The sequence below is a fragment of the Coenobita brevimanus genome, chromosome 87, assembly GCF_032717465.1.
Source record: "Coenobita brevimanus isolate Jiangsu-jjx chromosome 87, ASM3271746v2, whole genome shotgun sequence".
Lineage (NCBI taxonomy): Eukaryota > Metazoa > Arthropoda > Malacostraca > Decapoda > Coenobitidae > Coenobita > Coenobita brevimanus.
In genome coordinates, this window is record NC_137040.1 from 24,471,749 (window position 1) to 24,490,401 (window position 18,653).

General features: G+C 41.6%; 1 protein-coding gene across 1 annotated transcript in view; it reads left to right on the forward strand.

Annotated features, from left to right (window-relative positions):
* Positions 1-18,653, forward strand: part of LOC145411033 (uncharacterized) — a 95,174-nt gene that overhangs the window by 57,614 nt on the left and 18,907 nt on the right. The window contains exons 3-4 of the mRNA XM_080281095.1: positions 3,399-3,545; positions 6,264-6,446. Coding sequence (XP_080137221.1) covers positions 3,399-3,545; positions 6,264-6,446 — 330 coding nt within the window. The remainder of the gene's footprint in view (positions 1-3,398; positions 3,546-6,263; positions 6,447-18,653) is intronic.

The following is an 18,653-nucleotide window of genomic DNA, read 5'->3' on the forward strand; positions in this document are numbered from 1 at the left end:
AGAAAGAAAGAAAGAGAGAATTTGTTCCTTAGAAGGTAGTTTTGCCCTTTCAATTCTATCTTCTGGTTTGCACAGGTAGTCCTTAGATGTAGTTGTCATGGTCAGTCACAGATGGACTTCAGTAACTTTCAGGAAGTATTCAGAAATAAATATGTATAGTGTAATTGACTGTGAAATAAAGAAAACAACAAATCAAAGTTTAATCAATTCCAAATACGAATTAAGATAATAAAAGGTAATCATTCAGCAAAAGAAACTCAATATTTACATAATGTGTCCCATAAAGCCCTCATGCTTTGAGTGTTCACATGTAATTAATTTGTAAAATATAAGCAAGACAAAAATCCAAAAGCAATCAGTCACAAGGTACCATACTCCCTTACTTACAACCTCTTCATTAACCCCTTAACCGCGGGGCGTCACTTTCGTGACGCTTGGGAGCAAGGGATCATACCGCGGGGCGTCGCTTTTGTGATTCTGTGTTATTTTGAATTCACCCGGGCTTCCAAGTGGGGGCTTGTATCATCTATCAGTACTGCCAATGTCCAACACTAGTCAGCACTCCTAATCTCATCTGTACTCCCATCCATTGTTGACAATTTAGCCATTTCTCCCCGTTCTTGACTCCCCTCCCTACCCCCCCTCCATTACCCTATCCTCTCGCCTGCCCGGCCGTGCTATGCTAAGTAAATCTTCCCTGGAATTTTTCACTGATTTCATCCATTGAAATAAGCCCTATGTCCTATTCTTATACCAAATAATATATACAAGAAAGAAATAAGGTAAGTGAGAGTGCCATACACCTGGAATTGGCTAATTATCACCTGACAGCACCTCACATGCACTCGTTCGCTAATTTTCGCTGTTTTTTTCCCCTTGAAATATGCCGTATAATCTATTTTCGTAATAAATATACATGTAAGGAGGGAAGGGAGAAGCCTAAGTGATATTTACATTCACCTGGAACTACCAAATTTATAATGTATTGTCTAGATTTCCTGCCAATCATATCAGTGCTAGACTTAGCTGTTTCAAGAAGTAATATTGGTAACTCTGAATAACCCCTAGCAGGCCTCCACGCTGGCCCTCCGTTATCAGTTCACTCTCATCTTCCGAAGCGAGAGTACGTATGTTTCTTCTTGCTGACTTCAAGGCCTTTTTTCACCCCCATGCAAATGGCCCTGTGACCTTTACCCCCTACTAAACCTCGTGTGGAAAGAGGTAAAGGGCTGACAATTGAGAAAAGAGTGACTACGATCTTTCTATTGAGTAAAACAGTGCAAGTGGAATTGTAAATAATGTGTAAACAGCAAGTGAAAGTAATGAATGTAAATATACGTGAACAATGGAAAATAGTTTTATAAGTTATTTCAAGTGACAGTGCACAACACAGTGTAAATAAAATAGAAATGTAAATAACGTAAATAAAATAGAGAACGTAAATAGAAATGTAAATGAGTAGTATTATAAGAATACGAGTATATACCCTAGGAGTAATGAAAGTGAAAGTTTCACTCTAGCATGTCTGAATGCTATGAGTTATGAGAGTGAAGATGAAAGTGACATTCACTCTCAATGCCAGTATACAGGACGAGAAAGTGAATGCTACGTATTTTACTGAAAGAAATTGAATCCCTACAGTGACAATAAACTAATACTACTGAAGGAAACTTATGGATAAAGACTGTAGATATATATAAGTGTTATATAGTAATAGAAATATAAAGTGTGAGGGGTTTTATGAATAATAAATGGCAGACTACCAAGAGCGAACTAGTGCCAGTGCGACGATCAGACGCGCTCGTAATTTCCATTGCTTTCACAGTGTTTTTTTTTTTGAGTATGGATCCCAAACTACTTGAAAATTGTAGAATAGTGTTTATAGTGTTTGTATCTGGCTGTGGTAATCATATTACGGGTTGTCGGGAAGTGTAAAGTGGAGACTTCGTTACCCTACTTCAGAGGTCTCCACAAGTCCTACGGTAACCGACGAAGGCTCAACAATCATTCCAGGAGAAAGCTGAAGGTATGTGCCATAAGCATATGTAATTTTATTATTCTAGGACTAATAACTGATTTTTGGCAAATATTTTTTGAGAGTCTGTCGGAGCCCAAATAACCCCGCGGCACACGCAGGTCATTGGTAAACAAGCCCGCGGTGTAGGGGTTAAGTGTCTGGGTAGCTACTGTTATTCCTAACTCATGTGTGGTATGGTGATACATTATGTTGAGGTTACAGTAATGCGTGGTCGCCAGTTACCGGAAAATATCTGCTCAAATTTCTGATGTGAGGAATATGGGAAAAATTACAAACTACATGTGCAACCTCTAAATCTAGTCAAAATGATTTAAAATTTTGCCCAAATGGTTTTCTCATACATATGAAAAAAATTAAAAGTTAGGTGCAAAACATTTCAAACATTCATTTTTAAGAACCATCCTAATGTCCACGTAACCTTAACCCATGGATTGCACAATTATCCTTTTTTTTTCCCCACCCCATTGTGTGCAAGAAATGAAAGAAAAAAAAATTTTTTTTTTTTTTAGGTTTTTGTTTATTATAAACTTGAAGATAAACATCCAGGGCATCATCTGGTGAAAAGAAACACTCTCTCTCTTTCTCTGTCTTTGCGTAGGGCCATGCATAAATTTACGCAGGGGAGTAGTTAAAAAATGAATTTAAAAAAAATATATATTTTTGTTTATCATGAAGATAAACATCTAGGGCATCATCTGGTGAAAAGAAAAAAATCTCTCTCTCCGTCTTTGCGTAGCGCCATGCTTAAGTTTGGGTAGGGGTGGAGTAGTTAGTGGTGATGTACGCCACCACAACCTGAGCTATGGCTTGCAACGTGATGCTACCCAGCCTGAGCGGTGGCTCTCAATCCATGAGTTAAAGAGAGAGAGAGAGAGAGAGAAAGCCCTTTTAGGCTTGCCCATGGCATCCAATAGTAGCACCACACTTTCCATCTTGGGTAGCATCCTTGTCAGGTACAATTTCCATGTCACAGGTTTCAGTATTTCACATGCTAAAAGATATCACTTCACTATAAATTGCACACTGCACATTTTGTTATGCAAATGCACCGTTACAGTATTTGGCAAAGGCAGTGGTGTTTCAGTGGCCTTTCATGCGCAAAATGGAATGTAAGGCAATCACGGTGATTGTGAGCACTGGGCAGCCATCTTGGCTCAGTCAGCTGTCAGGCTGGCATTATTCTGGTGAATTCACATCCATTTCGCCATCACTGCTTCAAAAAAATGGGTCCAGCTTTTTGTTCATTGTTATAGCAATGTATCATGTAGCAAACTAATGTATGACGAGACATGACTATATGTATTTTTGTGACAAGTAAGGTTTGGTGATGCAGTTAATAGTTTTTGTTCTGTACTTGCAGATGGACTGCTGGGTAAACCAGTGATTATAGATGATGATGATGATGATGATGATGCTGAAGGTGAACTCTTCATCAAAGAAGATGGTGAGGAAGATGATGCACGAAGTAGTGTATTTGACACCGATGAAGAGGAGTTGAGCATATCAGGTTAGATGAGTGCTTTTGTTGGCTTATGAAATTATTGATGTACTGTACTGCATATGGCACAGTGACAAATAGCTACTGTCATTGTAAATGTCTCGTGTAGCAACATGGAGAAAAATATTTTGAATTAAATACAAAACACAGTTGTGTATTCTGATGGGTAACTACTATGAAGTTCAAATTTGTGGATGGTTATGCCTGTAAGATACAGTCCAGGCTTAAGAGGCCTGAATGGTTAATGAGTGTGTGGCTTATTTCATTAGACACTCTTGGTAAGTTCCTCCATCCATTTATTATTATTATTATTTCATTCTTAGATCTTTAGTGGAAAAGTTTCTAGAGAAGGGAAAGAAGTTGTATGCGGCTTTCATGGATTTGGAGAAAGCATATGACAGGGTGGATAGACAAGGATTGTGGAAAGTGTTAAGAATATATGGAGTAGATGGGAAGTTGTTGAATGCTGTGAAGAGTATGTATGATGGTGCTAAGGCTGCAGTGCGTGTGGATGGTGAACTAAGTGAATTTTTCTCTTTGAAAGTTGGTTTGAAACAGGGATGTGTCATGTCTCCATGGTTGTTCAATCTGTACATGGATGGGGTAATAAAAGAGGTACAGGGTAGGGTAGTGGATGTTGGAGTGGCCCTGGTGAGAGAGGATAGTGTTTGGAAACTCCCTGTACTGTTGTTTGCAGATGATACTGTGTTGTTGAGTGAAGATGAAGGGGAGCTGCAAGGCTTGGTGGATGAGTTTGAGAGAGTGTGTAAGAAACGGAACCTAAAGGTGAATGTAGGGAAGAGTAAAGTGATGGTCTTTGAGAGAGGTGAAGTCAGTGAATGTATAGCGAGGTTGGATGGTGAGGAATTGGAAAATGTGAGTACGTTTAAGTATTTGGGTAGTGTGATGAGTAAGGATGGAGGTTTGGAGGGTGAAGTGCTTGAAAGGGTACAGCAGGGAAGAAAGGTTGCTGGTTCCTTGAAAGCAGTGATAAGAAACAGGGAAGTGAGCATGGAAGTAAAAAAGTTACTACATGACAGTATTGTGATACCAACTCTAACGTACGGAAGTGAAGCTTGGACGTTGTTGGAAGGACACAAGTCAAGAGTGAGAGCAGTGGAAATGAGTTATTTAAGAGGAGCTTGTGGAGTCACGTGGAGAGACAGGCTGACGAATGAGGATATAAAGGAGCGTTGTGGTGTTGATGTGGATGTGATAGGAAGCGTTGTGAGGAACACACTGAGGTGGTTTGGCCATGTGGAGAGGATGGAGGGTGAAAGACTGACGAAGAGAGTGTATGTGAGCGAGGTGGAGGGTGGAAGAGGGAGGGGGAGACCGAGGATGAGATGGAGGGATGGGGTGGAGAGGTATATGAGAGAGGGGGGTGTGAGTTGGGAGCAGGGTAGTGAAATGGCGGGGGACAGGGCGACTTGGAGGCGATTTGTTTGTGGCCACCCCAAACGGGATTGAGGCGTCTGGCAATAGATAGATAGATAGATTATTTTTTTTAATTGTTTTTTTACAATAAACTTTACTTACTGCACCTGTGGGTGGGAAAAAGAGGCATGATAATAATGAATAAAGGTTTGTATCAGCATTTTCCACTGAACCTTGTACCACATCTGAATTAATCACATGTCGCACCTCCAGCTCAAGTGTTGCAGCTGTACAGTTGATAATACAAAAAGTATCATACGTCTTAGGATGTATCTTTCTGTAGTGTTCTTTTTTGTATTTCTTCTTACAGCACTTAAAAAGAAGAAGTACTAGCATTGAAGACATTCTGGTATTCCTTCCTGCATTCATTACGGGGTTTCATGCATCATTGAGTTTACTGTAAAAACTAAGAATGACAGGGTGTGTGAGATTGAGCTCAGAAATTTGACAGCTTAGATGATGAGTTATTGTTGTTGCTGTTTAACCATGATGTCTGGCCAAGCCAACCTAGCAACCACAAGGAAACAATTGCTTTTGTGAGGCCATTTTCTACAGGTACAGTATGGTATATATTCTTTGTTGGCATCTGGTGTCCCCTTATGGTAAACAGCGCCTCACCAGGGTCCTTCCCACAGTGAGGTGCACGGAAGTATTAGGCACTTTGGCTCCTGGGTGGATGCTGCAGCTCTTGCACCCAGGATCTAGTGCCATCATATGTAGACTATTCATCATTGCATGTATAATGAGTGATAGATAAAGTACGTATATACCCTGTACTGTATGACCAGTTTCACTAGAGACTAATGATAGTGTGCTATTTGCGGGTATTAAAATCAATTTTTTTATATGAATTATGTATGGATGAGCATGTACCCAAGAGTTTGGCACCCCTTTTTAATTTAATAGCTGATGGATTGACTTTATCTGGCAGGTGATGTGAAGTGCATGTTTTTAAAAAGAAAATTATTGAGCCAGGATTCTGGGGACTTGAATAGTGAGTGAATGAGAGTATGTCCAATTTCACCAAGGAGCTGTTGATACAAATAGTACTTCCTTCATTGGGCTTTCTCATTTCTTGTTTTCTGAACCCTAGCTACCTCATCCTTCAATGGGAAATGAAGTCTGGATGATGGTAAATGTTCTTGATCACAAGTTTCTCATACCAAACCTTTTAAGTATTGGGGTACTGTATTTGATCAGGATGTTGCTGCTTCAGACAGTGAGTCTTGTATTGTTGGAATTAGAGAAAGTTAGGATGTTTGCTAAAGACAACGATTCTTGTTTTAACAGAATCAAAGAAAGTAAGTCCCAAATCCTGCATCCCAGAACGAAAAACAGAAAATCTGTCAGATCCAAGTGGGGCACCTGATAGTGATAAAGATGTTGAGAGATCAGGAGGCACCCCGTCACCTCTCCCTCAGAAGCCAAAGAAGCAGATGCCTCCCTTGATTAAGATCAGCTCAAAGCCTCCAGGTAAGTGCATCTTCTTTTTTATGTGTAAATGTAGGCATCCTTATTGTAAAAGATCCTTTGTCTTTTATTTATTAATTTATGTACTTATTATTCCATCCATTCAACCATCCATCATCCAGTTCTATGTTGCCCCATGAGGAGCATAGTATCCCAGGGCTAGGCAAGTTGGTCCTTGCATTTAACCCTTTGAAATTCCAAAGACGCGATTTCAAGTCATCGTAAATCCAACCGTTGAGATTCTGATGACTCGTATTCGAGTCATATGAAACAACATTCGTTTTTTTTATGTTTTCCATATCCTATCTGGGTTTGTTCTACATACACTATCCTGTTTATCCTTTTCCAACCATTTGGTTTTACACTGACAAGTACATCAGACAGATATGCATAATAAATTCGCTTTTACCATGAATAATATCAGTATTACCAGCATGGATATTTGCCTGTGTGACAGTGAGAACTTTTGCTTTTCTCTGTGAAAACTAACGTAAATTGCCATAACCTATATATCAATGGAAAGGTAATTTACTGTAGATTGACATGGTTCAATCAAATTTCATGTAACTAATACTTTTTTTTTTTTTTTTTTTTTTCCCAGAAGGGTGTGCAATTTTTCCTTTTTGGCTAACTTCTACTCATCCAATTGGCCTTTTAGCTACCGTATTTACCTTTTTCAACCATACAACGATAAAGAACAACTATTCAGCTTTAAAATGGTACCACATTCATTAGTCTACCATAAAATGTTAGTGTACAGTGGCCGATTAAGTACAGATATCACTGCATGACAGTGCACTCTATGTGTGCCAGGCTGAATCTGGCACAGACATAATCGGTGGAGGGCCGAAAATCTCAAAGGGTTAAGATGAGAGTACTTATTAAATTTTTTTTTCATTTACAGTAATCTCTCAGTTATCTGTCGTCACAATATCCGGCACCTTCTTTTCAGCGTTTTTCAAACAGTATCCTGTGAAATCAGGCAATATCCATCTCGGAAACAGGAAGCAATCAGCTTTACAGTAGAGTCATGATTTAAGACAAAGGGAAACAACGATCTTACAATATCACGATCATTTAACTGCTCCATTAATTATTCAGTAACATGATAATATCACTCAGTTGCATGGGAGAAACTGACTGGGGAGTGGATGCATTTAGGTAATGGATTTCCAGAGAACTGCGTTTGTTTACGTGTGTTGTGCTTTTGTCAATCACGTATTAGGTTCCCTGACTGTGACCCACATGCCATACCTGCTGCTGCCTGCCTCAGTTGTTGTGTCATTATATTTAGAAGCATTGATTTATTTATTTATTTACTTGCACCTCATTTCACATTAGAACTCTGAGCACGGGGCTCCAAACTAAAGTTAGTTATGCCTAAGCAACCTGAAATTGTTAAGAACACTCTATCTATCTATCTATTGCCAGACGCCTCAATCCCGTTTGGGGTGGCCACAAACAAATCGCCTCCAAGTCGCCCTGTCCCCCGCCATTTCACTCCCCTGCTCCCAACTCACACCCCCCTCTCTCATATACCTCTCCACCCCATCTCTCCATCTCATCCTCGGCCTCCCCCTCCCTCTTTCCCCCTCCACCTCACTCACATACACTCTCTTCGTCAGTCTTTGACCCTCCATCCTCTCCACATGGCCAAACCACCTCAGTGTGTTCCTCATAACGCTTCCTATCACATCCACATCCACACCACAACGCTCCTTTATATCCTCATTCGTCAGCCTGTCTCTCCATGTGACTCCACAGGCTCCTCTTAAATAACTCATTTCCACGGCTCTCACTCTTGACGTGTCCTTCCAACAACGTCCAAGCTTCACTTCCATACGTTAGAGTTGGTATCACAATACTGTCATGTAGTAACTTTTTCACTTCCATGCTCACTTCCCTGTTTCTTATCACTGCTTTCAAAGAACCAGCAACCTTTCTTCCCTGCTGTACCCTTTCAAGCACTTCACCCTCCAAACCTCCATCCTTACTCATCACACTACCCAAGTACTTAAACGTACTCACATTTTCCAATTCCTCACCATCCAACCTCACTGTACATTCACTGACTTCACCTCTTTCAAAGACCATCACTTTACTTTTCCCTACATTCACCTTTAGATTCCGTTTCTTACACACTCTCTCAAACTCATCCACCAAGCCTTGCAGCTCCCCTTCGTCTTCACTCAACAACACGGTATCATCTGCAAACAACAGTACAGGGAGTTTCCAAACACTATCCTCTCTCACCAGGGCCACTCCAACATCCACTACCCTACCCTGTACCTCTTTTATTACCCCATCCATGTACAGATTGAACAACCATGGAGACATGACACATCCCTGTTTCAACCCAACTTTCAAAGAGAAAAATTCACTTCGTTCACCATCCACACGCACTGCAGCCTTCGCACCATCGTACATACTCTTCACAGCATTCAACAACTTCCCATCTATTCCATATATTCTTAACACTTTCCACAATCCTAGTCTATCCACCCTGTCATATGCTTTCTCCAAATCCATGAAAGCCGCATACAACATCTTTCCCTTCTCTAGAAACTTTTCCACTAAAGATCTGAGAATGAATATCTGATCTACACAACCTCTTCCCTTCCTAAAGCCTCCCTGTTCTTCTCCAACTAATTTCTCTGTTCTTTCTCTAACTCTGTCAATAAGTATCCTACCATACACTTTTCCTATTATACTAAGAAGACAAATGCCCCTATGATTACCACACACTTCTTTTTCCCCTTTTCCTGTGTACAAGGGAATAATTATACCTGACTTCCAATCCTCCCGGACTCTACCTTCCTCCCGGGCCAATCTGCACATCTTCCACATCCATTCTACTACTATCTCTCCCCCATGCTTCAGCATTTCACCACACACTCCATCAATTCCTGGGGCTTTCCCTGATTTAACTTTCTTCATTGCTTCCACAACTTCTATCCTACTGATTTCTTCCTGTCTTCTCACCTCCCTCCTTCTTCCAGCCATTCCCCAGCCACTTATACTCGCATTACTTCCATCCTCCACGTTCAACAATTCCTTAAAGTGTTCTCTCCATCTGCTCACTTTTTCTCCCTTCTCCACTAGTAATCTACCATTTTTATCTTTCACTCCCCTGCTAACTTCACTTCCACCCTGTCTTACTCTTTTCACCTCTTTCCAGAACATTTTCTTACAGTCCCTCCACTTTACACTCAGATTCCTTCCAAATTCCTCATCCACTCTCTTCTTACTCTCTTACTAATCTTTTCACCTCTCTCTTTCGTTCTACATATAACTCTCTCTTCCGCCTCTCAACTTCTTCCACGCCCCTATTTCTCATCCATTCATTGTATGCTTTGTTCTTTTGTGCCACAGCCCGTTTCACCTCTTCAGTCCACCACGCTGTTCCTTGCACCCCCCTCCGTCTTCTCTTCCTTCCACACACCACATCACATGCTGCACATATTTCTTCTGTAAATATTCTACACACACCTTCCACGTCCCCCATCTGCTCCAACTCATATTTGCCCAATCGTTCCTCCACTTCTCTCTTATACTCTGCCTTTTTCTCATCCTCTTGTAACCTTTCCACTCTCCTTGCAGCTACTCCTTCCTCTCGTCTTTCCCATCTTCTATTCCTCCATCTTACTTGCATTCTAATTCTGGCCACCACCAGGTAGTGGTCAGAAAGTCCACTCCCCCAACCTCTATAAACTCTTGCATCCAATATACATCTTCGCATCCTTTCATCCATACACACATAATCACTCATTGCCTTCCTTTCACTCAATTCACCACCCACCCTTCTCATCACTCGCCATGTATACCTGTGGATCATTTTATGCCTGAAGAGGGTATTGGCTATCACCAACCCCCTCCCAGCCCAAATGTCCACTAGTGCACTCCCATTCTCATTTATCTCAGCAGGCACACCCCACTCACCAACTATTCCATCCACCTTCGCATTCCCAACTTTACCATTCATATCACCAATCAAAGTAAAATTGTTGGACGAGGTGGTGTGTGGTGTGCAAGCTTAAAACAAACAAGATTAACAGTCAGACAGATAAAATTAGTCATGTGTGTTTATGATGTGGTATGTGTCTTTGTTGGAGAGTGATAAAGAACTAAAATTGTTAATGATGAGGGAGCAGTTAACTTCTTGTTTTCGTGTTTAGTGCAACGAGTGTGAAAAGGGCATTGTAGCCAATTTTTGTTATGAACTGACTGACTTGGGACTAGAAAATTCAGCTCTCGCAGTGTGTGAAGAGTATACATGTTGATGTAAGAAGTTAGGTAAGAGAATTATGTGTGTTCAGTTCTTGTGAATTATACTGTCAGTTATACTGCCTGGCTGACTTGTTTATAACAGTATTCAGGATTACAACATTCATGTTTAACATAGAAAGTGTGTGGAGTCAGTCCATGCTGATACTTTCATTGTGTTTTTTCCTTTATTCATTTTGTTTAACTTTTGAAGGCTCAAACATGCTTGCGTGCATTGGCTTTAGTCACCTCATGGCAGTTTTACATGTTGTGCGATCTCTGGGAACTTCCCTATTCAGTCCCTTATCCTTGTGGTCACACTCAATAACCTCGTCCCAGGTCTTTTTCGGGGTCCTCCTCACAGCCCAACCCCTAACATTAACACTTCTCACTTCTGCACTCATTTATCATCCCCCATCCTCTCCACATGCCCAGACCACCTGTCTACCTCTCCACATCACAACACCAGTACACTTCAGTCCCATTCTACTTGTCAATTCTTCTATCATATACCTAGCCTAGCCCCCCCAGGCCTTGCATCCAGGGACACACTGCACATCCACCTAATCATTGTCATTTTTGTACGTTTGAGCTTGCAAATATCCTCTTCCTTTACTGCCCAGGTCTCACAACCATACAGCATTACACTCCTAGCACATGCTGCACACAAAGATCCCCTAGCACATAGGGAGAGCCCTCTCAGTCTTAGGAAGGGCAACAGCTTCTTAAACTTCTTCCAACCACTCCTCACACTAGCCACAGAGCTAGCTCTACCCCCACCTCCAGCACATAACATGTCTCCCAAATAACAAAACTCTTCCACACACTCAAGAGACTCACCAGCAAGTTCAGTCTTTTTGTGTCTAGCAATCTCCACATGCTCTCCCCGACACCGCATACACAAAATCAACATTATCTCTCAGTCTGCCTCTAATACCACTACATCTTTTATACACTCACTTATCACAAGCACTGCACAGGATGGAATTACTTCCCATGCCCTTGTGGCAAATTACATATGGCCAGTCTCCCTCCTCTTTGACAGTACAGTATGGCCACCAGCCCTCAATACTATACCATCACTTTTGTTCTATCTGCATTTACCCTTAAGCCCTTGTGCCCCATACCATCTTTCCACTACCTAAATCTTTCCTTTATTGTTGATGATTAAAGATACTTTCAAAAATAGTTCCCCCCCCCCCCCTTTTTTTTTTTTTAACATAATGCACTGAAAGTAATTCTCAGCAAAATATGCGTGATGCTAGGAAGTGATTTTCACAGGTTGAATGTAGGGAAGAGTAAAGTGATGGTCTTTGAGAGAGGTGAAGTCGGTGAATGTACAGCGAGGTTGGATGGTGAGGAATTGGAAAATGTGAGTACGTTTAAGTACTTGGGTAGTGTGATGAGTAAGGATGGAGGTTTGGAGGGTGAAGTGCTTGAAAGGGTACAGCAGGGAAGAAAGGTTGCTGGTTCTTTGAAAGCAGTGATAAGAAACAGGGAAGTGAGCATGGAAGTGAAAAAGTTACTACATGACAGTATTGTGATACCAACTCTAACGTATGGAAGTGAAGCTTGTACGTTGTTGGAAGGACACAAGTCAAGAGTGAGAGCAGTGGAAATGAGTTATTTAAGAGGAGCCTGTGGAGTCACATGGAGAGACAGGCTGACGAATGAGGATATAAAGGAGCGTTGTGGTGTGGATGTGGATGTGATAGGAAGCGTTATGAGGAACATACTGAGGTGGTTTGGCCATGTGGAGAGGATGGAGGGTGAAAGACTGACGAAGAGAGTGTATGTGAGTGAGGTGGAGGGGGAAAGAGGGAGGGGGAGGCCGAGGATGAGATGGAGGGATGGGGTGGAGAGGTATATGAGAGAGGGGGGTGTGAGTTGGGAGCAGGGGAGTGAAATGGCGGGGGACAGGGCGACTTGGAGGCGATTTGTTTGTGGCCACCCCAAACGGGACTGAGGCGTCTGGCAATAGATAGATAGATAGATTATTAGAAACTTTTTGCATGGTTCATATTGGGGGCTGTCAAGGTTAGGCTTAGTGGCAACTTGAGGTGGTTAAATGTATGGGGGGTCATGGGGGTAAACTGTCTTGGTTAGGTTAGGTTAGGATGCACTGACATGTCCAGTTGGTGAGATCCTGTGTATACATGCTGCAGCATGCATCTAGGGCAGAAATATTGAAAATAACTGAACTTTATGTACGGTGTACATATTTATACAGTAGAATCTCTTTAATAATAATAATAATAATAATAATAATAATCTGGCCTTTTGTTTCTCAAAAGCGCCAGTTCTCCCTTTTGGGAATTCACTAGCGCTCGTTATTTTTACAATTACAAGAATTGTGACATTTCTTGTATATAATACAAGCTACATCATATATACATGAAAGTGGCAAAAATAAAACCCTATAATCATCTGTCATAATACCTCTCTCCAGGTCGTAGCATTTTGAAAAAAGAAAGGCTTTCAGCTGTCTCTTAGAGGATTCAACAGTAGAGAGTTGTCTTATGGACAATGGCAATCTGTTATATAATCTAGGGGTTCTATATGCAAAAGAACGATCAGAGAAAGATGACTGGTGAATGGCTCCTGGCTCATCAAGACGCAAGGAATCATCTTCACTGCGTAACATCACACCCGGGCGTGTCGATGGGAGTTTTAACAATTCAGCAAGATACTTCGGTTCACCAAACTTAAGAACCTTGAATGTAATAAGACACAGTTTAAATTCAATTCTAGCCTTTACTGGTAACCAATGCAACTCAGTCAGAAACGGGGTAGTTGAGGTTCTCGGGGGGAGGCCAAAGATAAGCCGTGCCGCCCTGTTCAACACAGACTGAACTTTTGTTAGTATATTATTTGGAAGACCAACCCACAGTGAATTACAATAATCAACACGAGACAAGACCACTGCATGGACCAATGTTAGGAGGCACTGTCTATGCAGGAATCTTCTCACAGAATACAGATTTCTGATATGCAAGTTACACCCTCTTACAACCTGATTAATGTGTTCTTTGTAATTTAACTTAGAATTAAAATAAACACCCAAATTTCGAACAGAACTGACTGAATGCAGCTGTGACACGCCAATGTTCAAAGCCAGGGCATTGTCAGTGTCATCACCCCTTCTGTTTCCTCTGATGATGATGATCTCAGTTTTACCATCATTCAGCTTAAGTTTCCTCTTAGCCATCCAAATCTTAATATCAGACATTAGAGATTCAAACTTTATCTTAGTATCGTTGATATCTGACATCTTAACATAGAGCTGGGTGTCATCAGCATAAAAATGATAGGACATATCATGAGCATCAAGTAAAGACGATAAACTACTTGTGTAGATAGTAAATAGAATTGGACCCAAAACTGATCCTTGAGGGACTCCAAATAGAAGAGGAGCAGAATCAGAGGTAGCGTAATCAACAACCACTCTCTGAGATCTGTCCGACAGATACGACTTAAGGAGCAAAAGGGCACTATCACGAACGCCATAAAAATACAGATCATCCAACAATAGTTTATGATCTACTGTATCAAAAGCTGCAGACAGATCCAAAAGAACTAGGAGAGAGGACATCCCACTACAAGTGTTTGCCACCAAGTCGCTCTGAATCCTTGTTAGTGCAGTTTCAGTCGAATGGTATTTTCTGTATGCTGATTGAACAACAGGAACAACTCTGTTGTGTTCCAGTAGTGGTAAGAGTTGGTCAAGTATGGCCCGCTCAATAATCTTGGATAAAAATGACAGGTTAGAGACAGGACGATAATTTGTCATGCTCTTGACATCAAGGCCAGGTTTCTTAATTAGGGGCCTAAGCAAAGCACGTTTCTCAGACTGCACAAAATTACTTTCTAAGAAGCATCTATTTATTATGTTGCAGATAAAGTCTGCAGCATGCTCATACACATCAGGCAGTTGTGACATGTTACATGGATCGAGTGAGCAAAATGTTTTATTAAGTTCTTTGATGTAACATTTGACTTTGTTTACATCCAGTGGATGAAATGTTGAAAGCAAATGATCCCGGGTGCACCGTGGCTGGAAGTCAACTGAGTACACTTCACAAGGAGAACTGCTGTCTAAATCACTTCTTATGCGAGATATCTTACTTGTAAAAAATGAAGCAAAATCAGAAGCCAATTGGGCATCAGATAAAGAAGTTGGTTTAACAATTACATTCCTCCAACCAACCAAATTGTTCACAACTGCAGACAATTTTTTTTTATCACCACCACGTGAATCAACTTTATTTTGATAATACCTAGCCTTTTGGGCTTTTACAGTGTGAACGACTGCTCTTCTCGCAAAAACATAACGCAAACGAGTTACTTCGGTCCGCTGCAAGTGCCACCCACGTTCTGCCCTTCTACGTTGTCTACACAAAGAATTAATGGATGGACCATACCACGGAGAATTATCACGTACAGTGATTGTTTTTACTACCTCAGGACAATAATGGTCAAAAATTGACCTGAGCTCGTTGTTGTAAATATCAACCAATTCACCAGAAGAAAGACTTGAAGAATCGATGGAGTTTAAACGTTGATCAATTTCAAAACACATCAACTGGCGGTCAACATTGTTGTAATTTCTGAACCTGATGACCTTTTTATATGAAGGGGATTTTGGGACGTCAAAACTAAGAGTGATCAGAGCTTGATCAGAGATGAGGGGGTCAAATGAGTCAACCTCCACATCTGGTCCGCGCCTGCAACCAACAGGGGACAAGATCAAGTCAAGGACATGTCCTGAGACATGAGTTGGATTACTCACATGATTGAAAAAATTGTTCTGGGTGATCAACTCAAGGAATTCTGAAGAAAATGGTTTTGACTCTGGACTGTCAACCCAATAATTGAAATCACCACAAACAAGAAGTCCTCCAGGTTTAAGAGAAAACCCTTCAAGAAACTGCCCAAACTCCTCCATAAAACCTCGATCTCTGCCCGGATGACATGGTCGATAGACAATTGCAATTCTAATGGTATTCTGATGGAAATTTATTAATACTTCCATAAATTCAAATGATGATGGGGTCAGGTCTGAGTCAATGAGAGAAACGTTTGCAAGTGCTGCCGAGTAGATGAGTGCTACGCCTCCTCCTGGATAGTCAGCAGCAGGCCTGGGAATACTAATAATAGAATGTGTCCTAGGCAAGGCATTACGAATAATATCGATATCAGACTCATACAACCAGGTTTCAGTCAAGCACAATATGTCAAGCTCGTGCTGATTTAGGGTTTCATTAATATAGTCTATCTTATTACGGATGGAACGAATATTTAAAAGACCCATCCTTAACTGGTTCAAGAGGGACGTAGTCAGTTTTTTGAATGGTCAAAATTGGTGTTTTCAATCAATCTATTCCTATGAGAAATCATAATTGGACATTCTCTACTTGAAGCAAAATGGGCAACCACCTGTGACTTTGAATTAGCATCTTGATGTCTTAAAGAGGAGCAGTTGATGCATTTGGGAGAATTTCTGTTACTACAGTCCTTAGATTTATGGGCTCCAGCACAAAAGACACATTTAGGTTCATCACTTTTCCTAGAACATCTCTCAAATGTATGACCAAAGCCTTGACAGTGATTACACTGTGTAACCCAGAATCTATCAAAAGTGCAGCATTTTGTAAGATCCACATAGATGTAATTGCCTGTTCTACAATGGAGGATCTCACCTCTGGCGACATCTTCAAGACAGCAGTTTTGGTGTCATTCTTTGTCCTTGTGAAGAGAAGGTTGAGGGTACAACCTCGATCAACGAGCATCTTAATTTTATTGTTTTTTCTCAGAATATTTGGGATGATGTCAGAGTCATCCAAGGAAGAGGAAAGACCTGTCACGGTCATTTTAGGCAACATTTTCTTTGGCTCTGATATGCAAAAAGTGCCCTCAGAGCCAAAATGATCAGTCAGCACCCCAGTTGCTTCCCCCTTGGCCTCAGCTGACGGAAACTTCATTACCAGCCCACCAGCCTTGGTCTTAAGGCAGCTGTCAACCGGTACCAAGTTAAGTACGCCTCTGATGTCTTCTGGTCCCATCTGATTTGTCAGGGCACTAGCGCCACTCTCTGGTTTCACAATCAGTACATGCTGACTATGAATGGCTTTTTTCTGGCCATGAGCACTGATCTCAATCACGCCCCCAGGCAGATCCTTCCCTTCCCCCACGAGAGACCCACGAACAGCATCCGCAAATGACTTGGCCTGATCTTGTGTGACCACCATAGGTGATGAGACCTTGGTCTCTAGTGCCTTCAGTCTATTTGATACGTCTCTGATTGCTTGAAAGATTGGCCCAATGACTTTATCTTCATACTCCTTCTTGGTACTACTTCCTCCACCAGCCAAGACCTCGTCTGCTGGTGCAACACACTGGCTACACAGCCAGCGAAAGCCCAGCTGGTGGCTCCTCTTCATGAATGGATAGTCGCCTGCATCCAAATTTTCACAAGCTATATGAATCCACTCGCTGCAGTAGGCGCACTTCAGTGCTTGTGCACTTTTTGCTACAGACCTACTGCAGCGAGGGCACTGGTTTTGTTTACTCATGATAAGGGAGAAAAAACAAAACAAAAAATGACAACAGCAGCAAAACGTATATACAATACTACCCGGGAAAAACCCGGGTAGCGCCACCCCCGTTTGTGTCACCCTAATAGAAATTGTAAAGCATCTTTCCTATCACAACCTTCTTTCTGATCGTCAGTATGGGTTCCTTCAGGGACGCTCCACAGGTGATCTTCTCACCTACCTTTCAGACTCCTGGTCATCCTCTTTTCGGGACTTTGGCAAAAGCTTTGCCATTGCACTTGACATCTCAAAGGCTTTCGATCGAGTCTGGCATAAATCGTTAATTTCCAAACTGCCCTCTTACGGTTTCTATCCTTCTATCTTTGCCTTCATCTCTAGCTTCCTTTCTGGTCGTTTTATAGCCGCTGTTGTACACGGCTATCGTTCTTTTCTTAGATCTATTAACAGTGGTGTTCCTCAGGGCTCTGTCCTATCACCAACTCTCTTCCATTTATTCATCAGTGACCTTCTAAGCTGTACATCTAACCCTATCCACTCATAAGCTGATGACTCCACCCTTCACCTTTCCATTCGATTCTCACAACGTCCATCTCAGCAGTTACTTCAACAGGCAAGGGATGAGGCTATGGCACACCTAATGTCTGACTTGGCTCATATCACTGACTGGGGTAAAAATAATCTGGTTGTTTTTAATGCATCAAAGACTCAGTTTTTGCACCTATCTACCTGACAAAATCTTCCACAGGTATACCCACTTATGTTTAATAATACTCAACTTAATCCTGCATCATCGTTGAACATGCTTGGGGTTTCATTTGCTCGGGACTTGTCTTGGAAAGATCATATTACATCTCTTGTAAAATCTGCTTCCAAGCAATTGGGTGTGCTAAGCCAACTCCGTTCCTTCTTTGCCCCTGCACAATTGTTTTCTCTATACAGGGGTTTTATCCACCCCTGTGTGGAGTACAACTCTCATGTGTGGGGAGGCTCCCCACATGCAGTTCTTCTCAATAGGGTGGAGTCAAAGGCTTTTCGTCTCATTAACTCTCCTCCTCTTACTGACTCCCTTCAACCTCAGTCTCTTCATCGCAATGTTGCATCTTTATCTCTTTTCTATCGCTACTTCAATGGTCACTGTTCCTCTGAACTGTCTGCTTGCATTCCTCCACTTCTACGACGGGCGCGTAGCACCCGTCTAGCAGCAAACTCTCACCCCTTTTCTGTCCAACTCTCTAATGCAAGAGTTAACCGTTACTCCCAGTCCTTCATTTATGCAACAGGTAAACTTGGGAACTGTCTCCCTCTGTCTGTATTTCCTGCTTCCTATGATCTCCAGTCTTTCAAACGCAGTGTGTCCAGGCATCTCAAAATGAATGGATCTTGAATTTGGCCC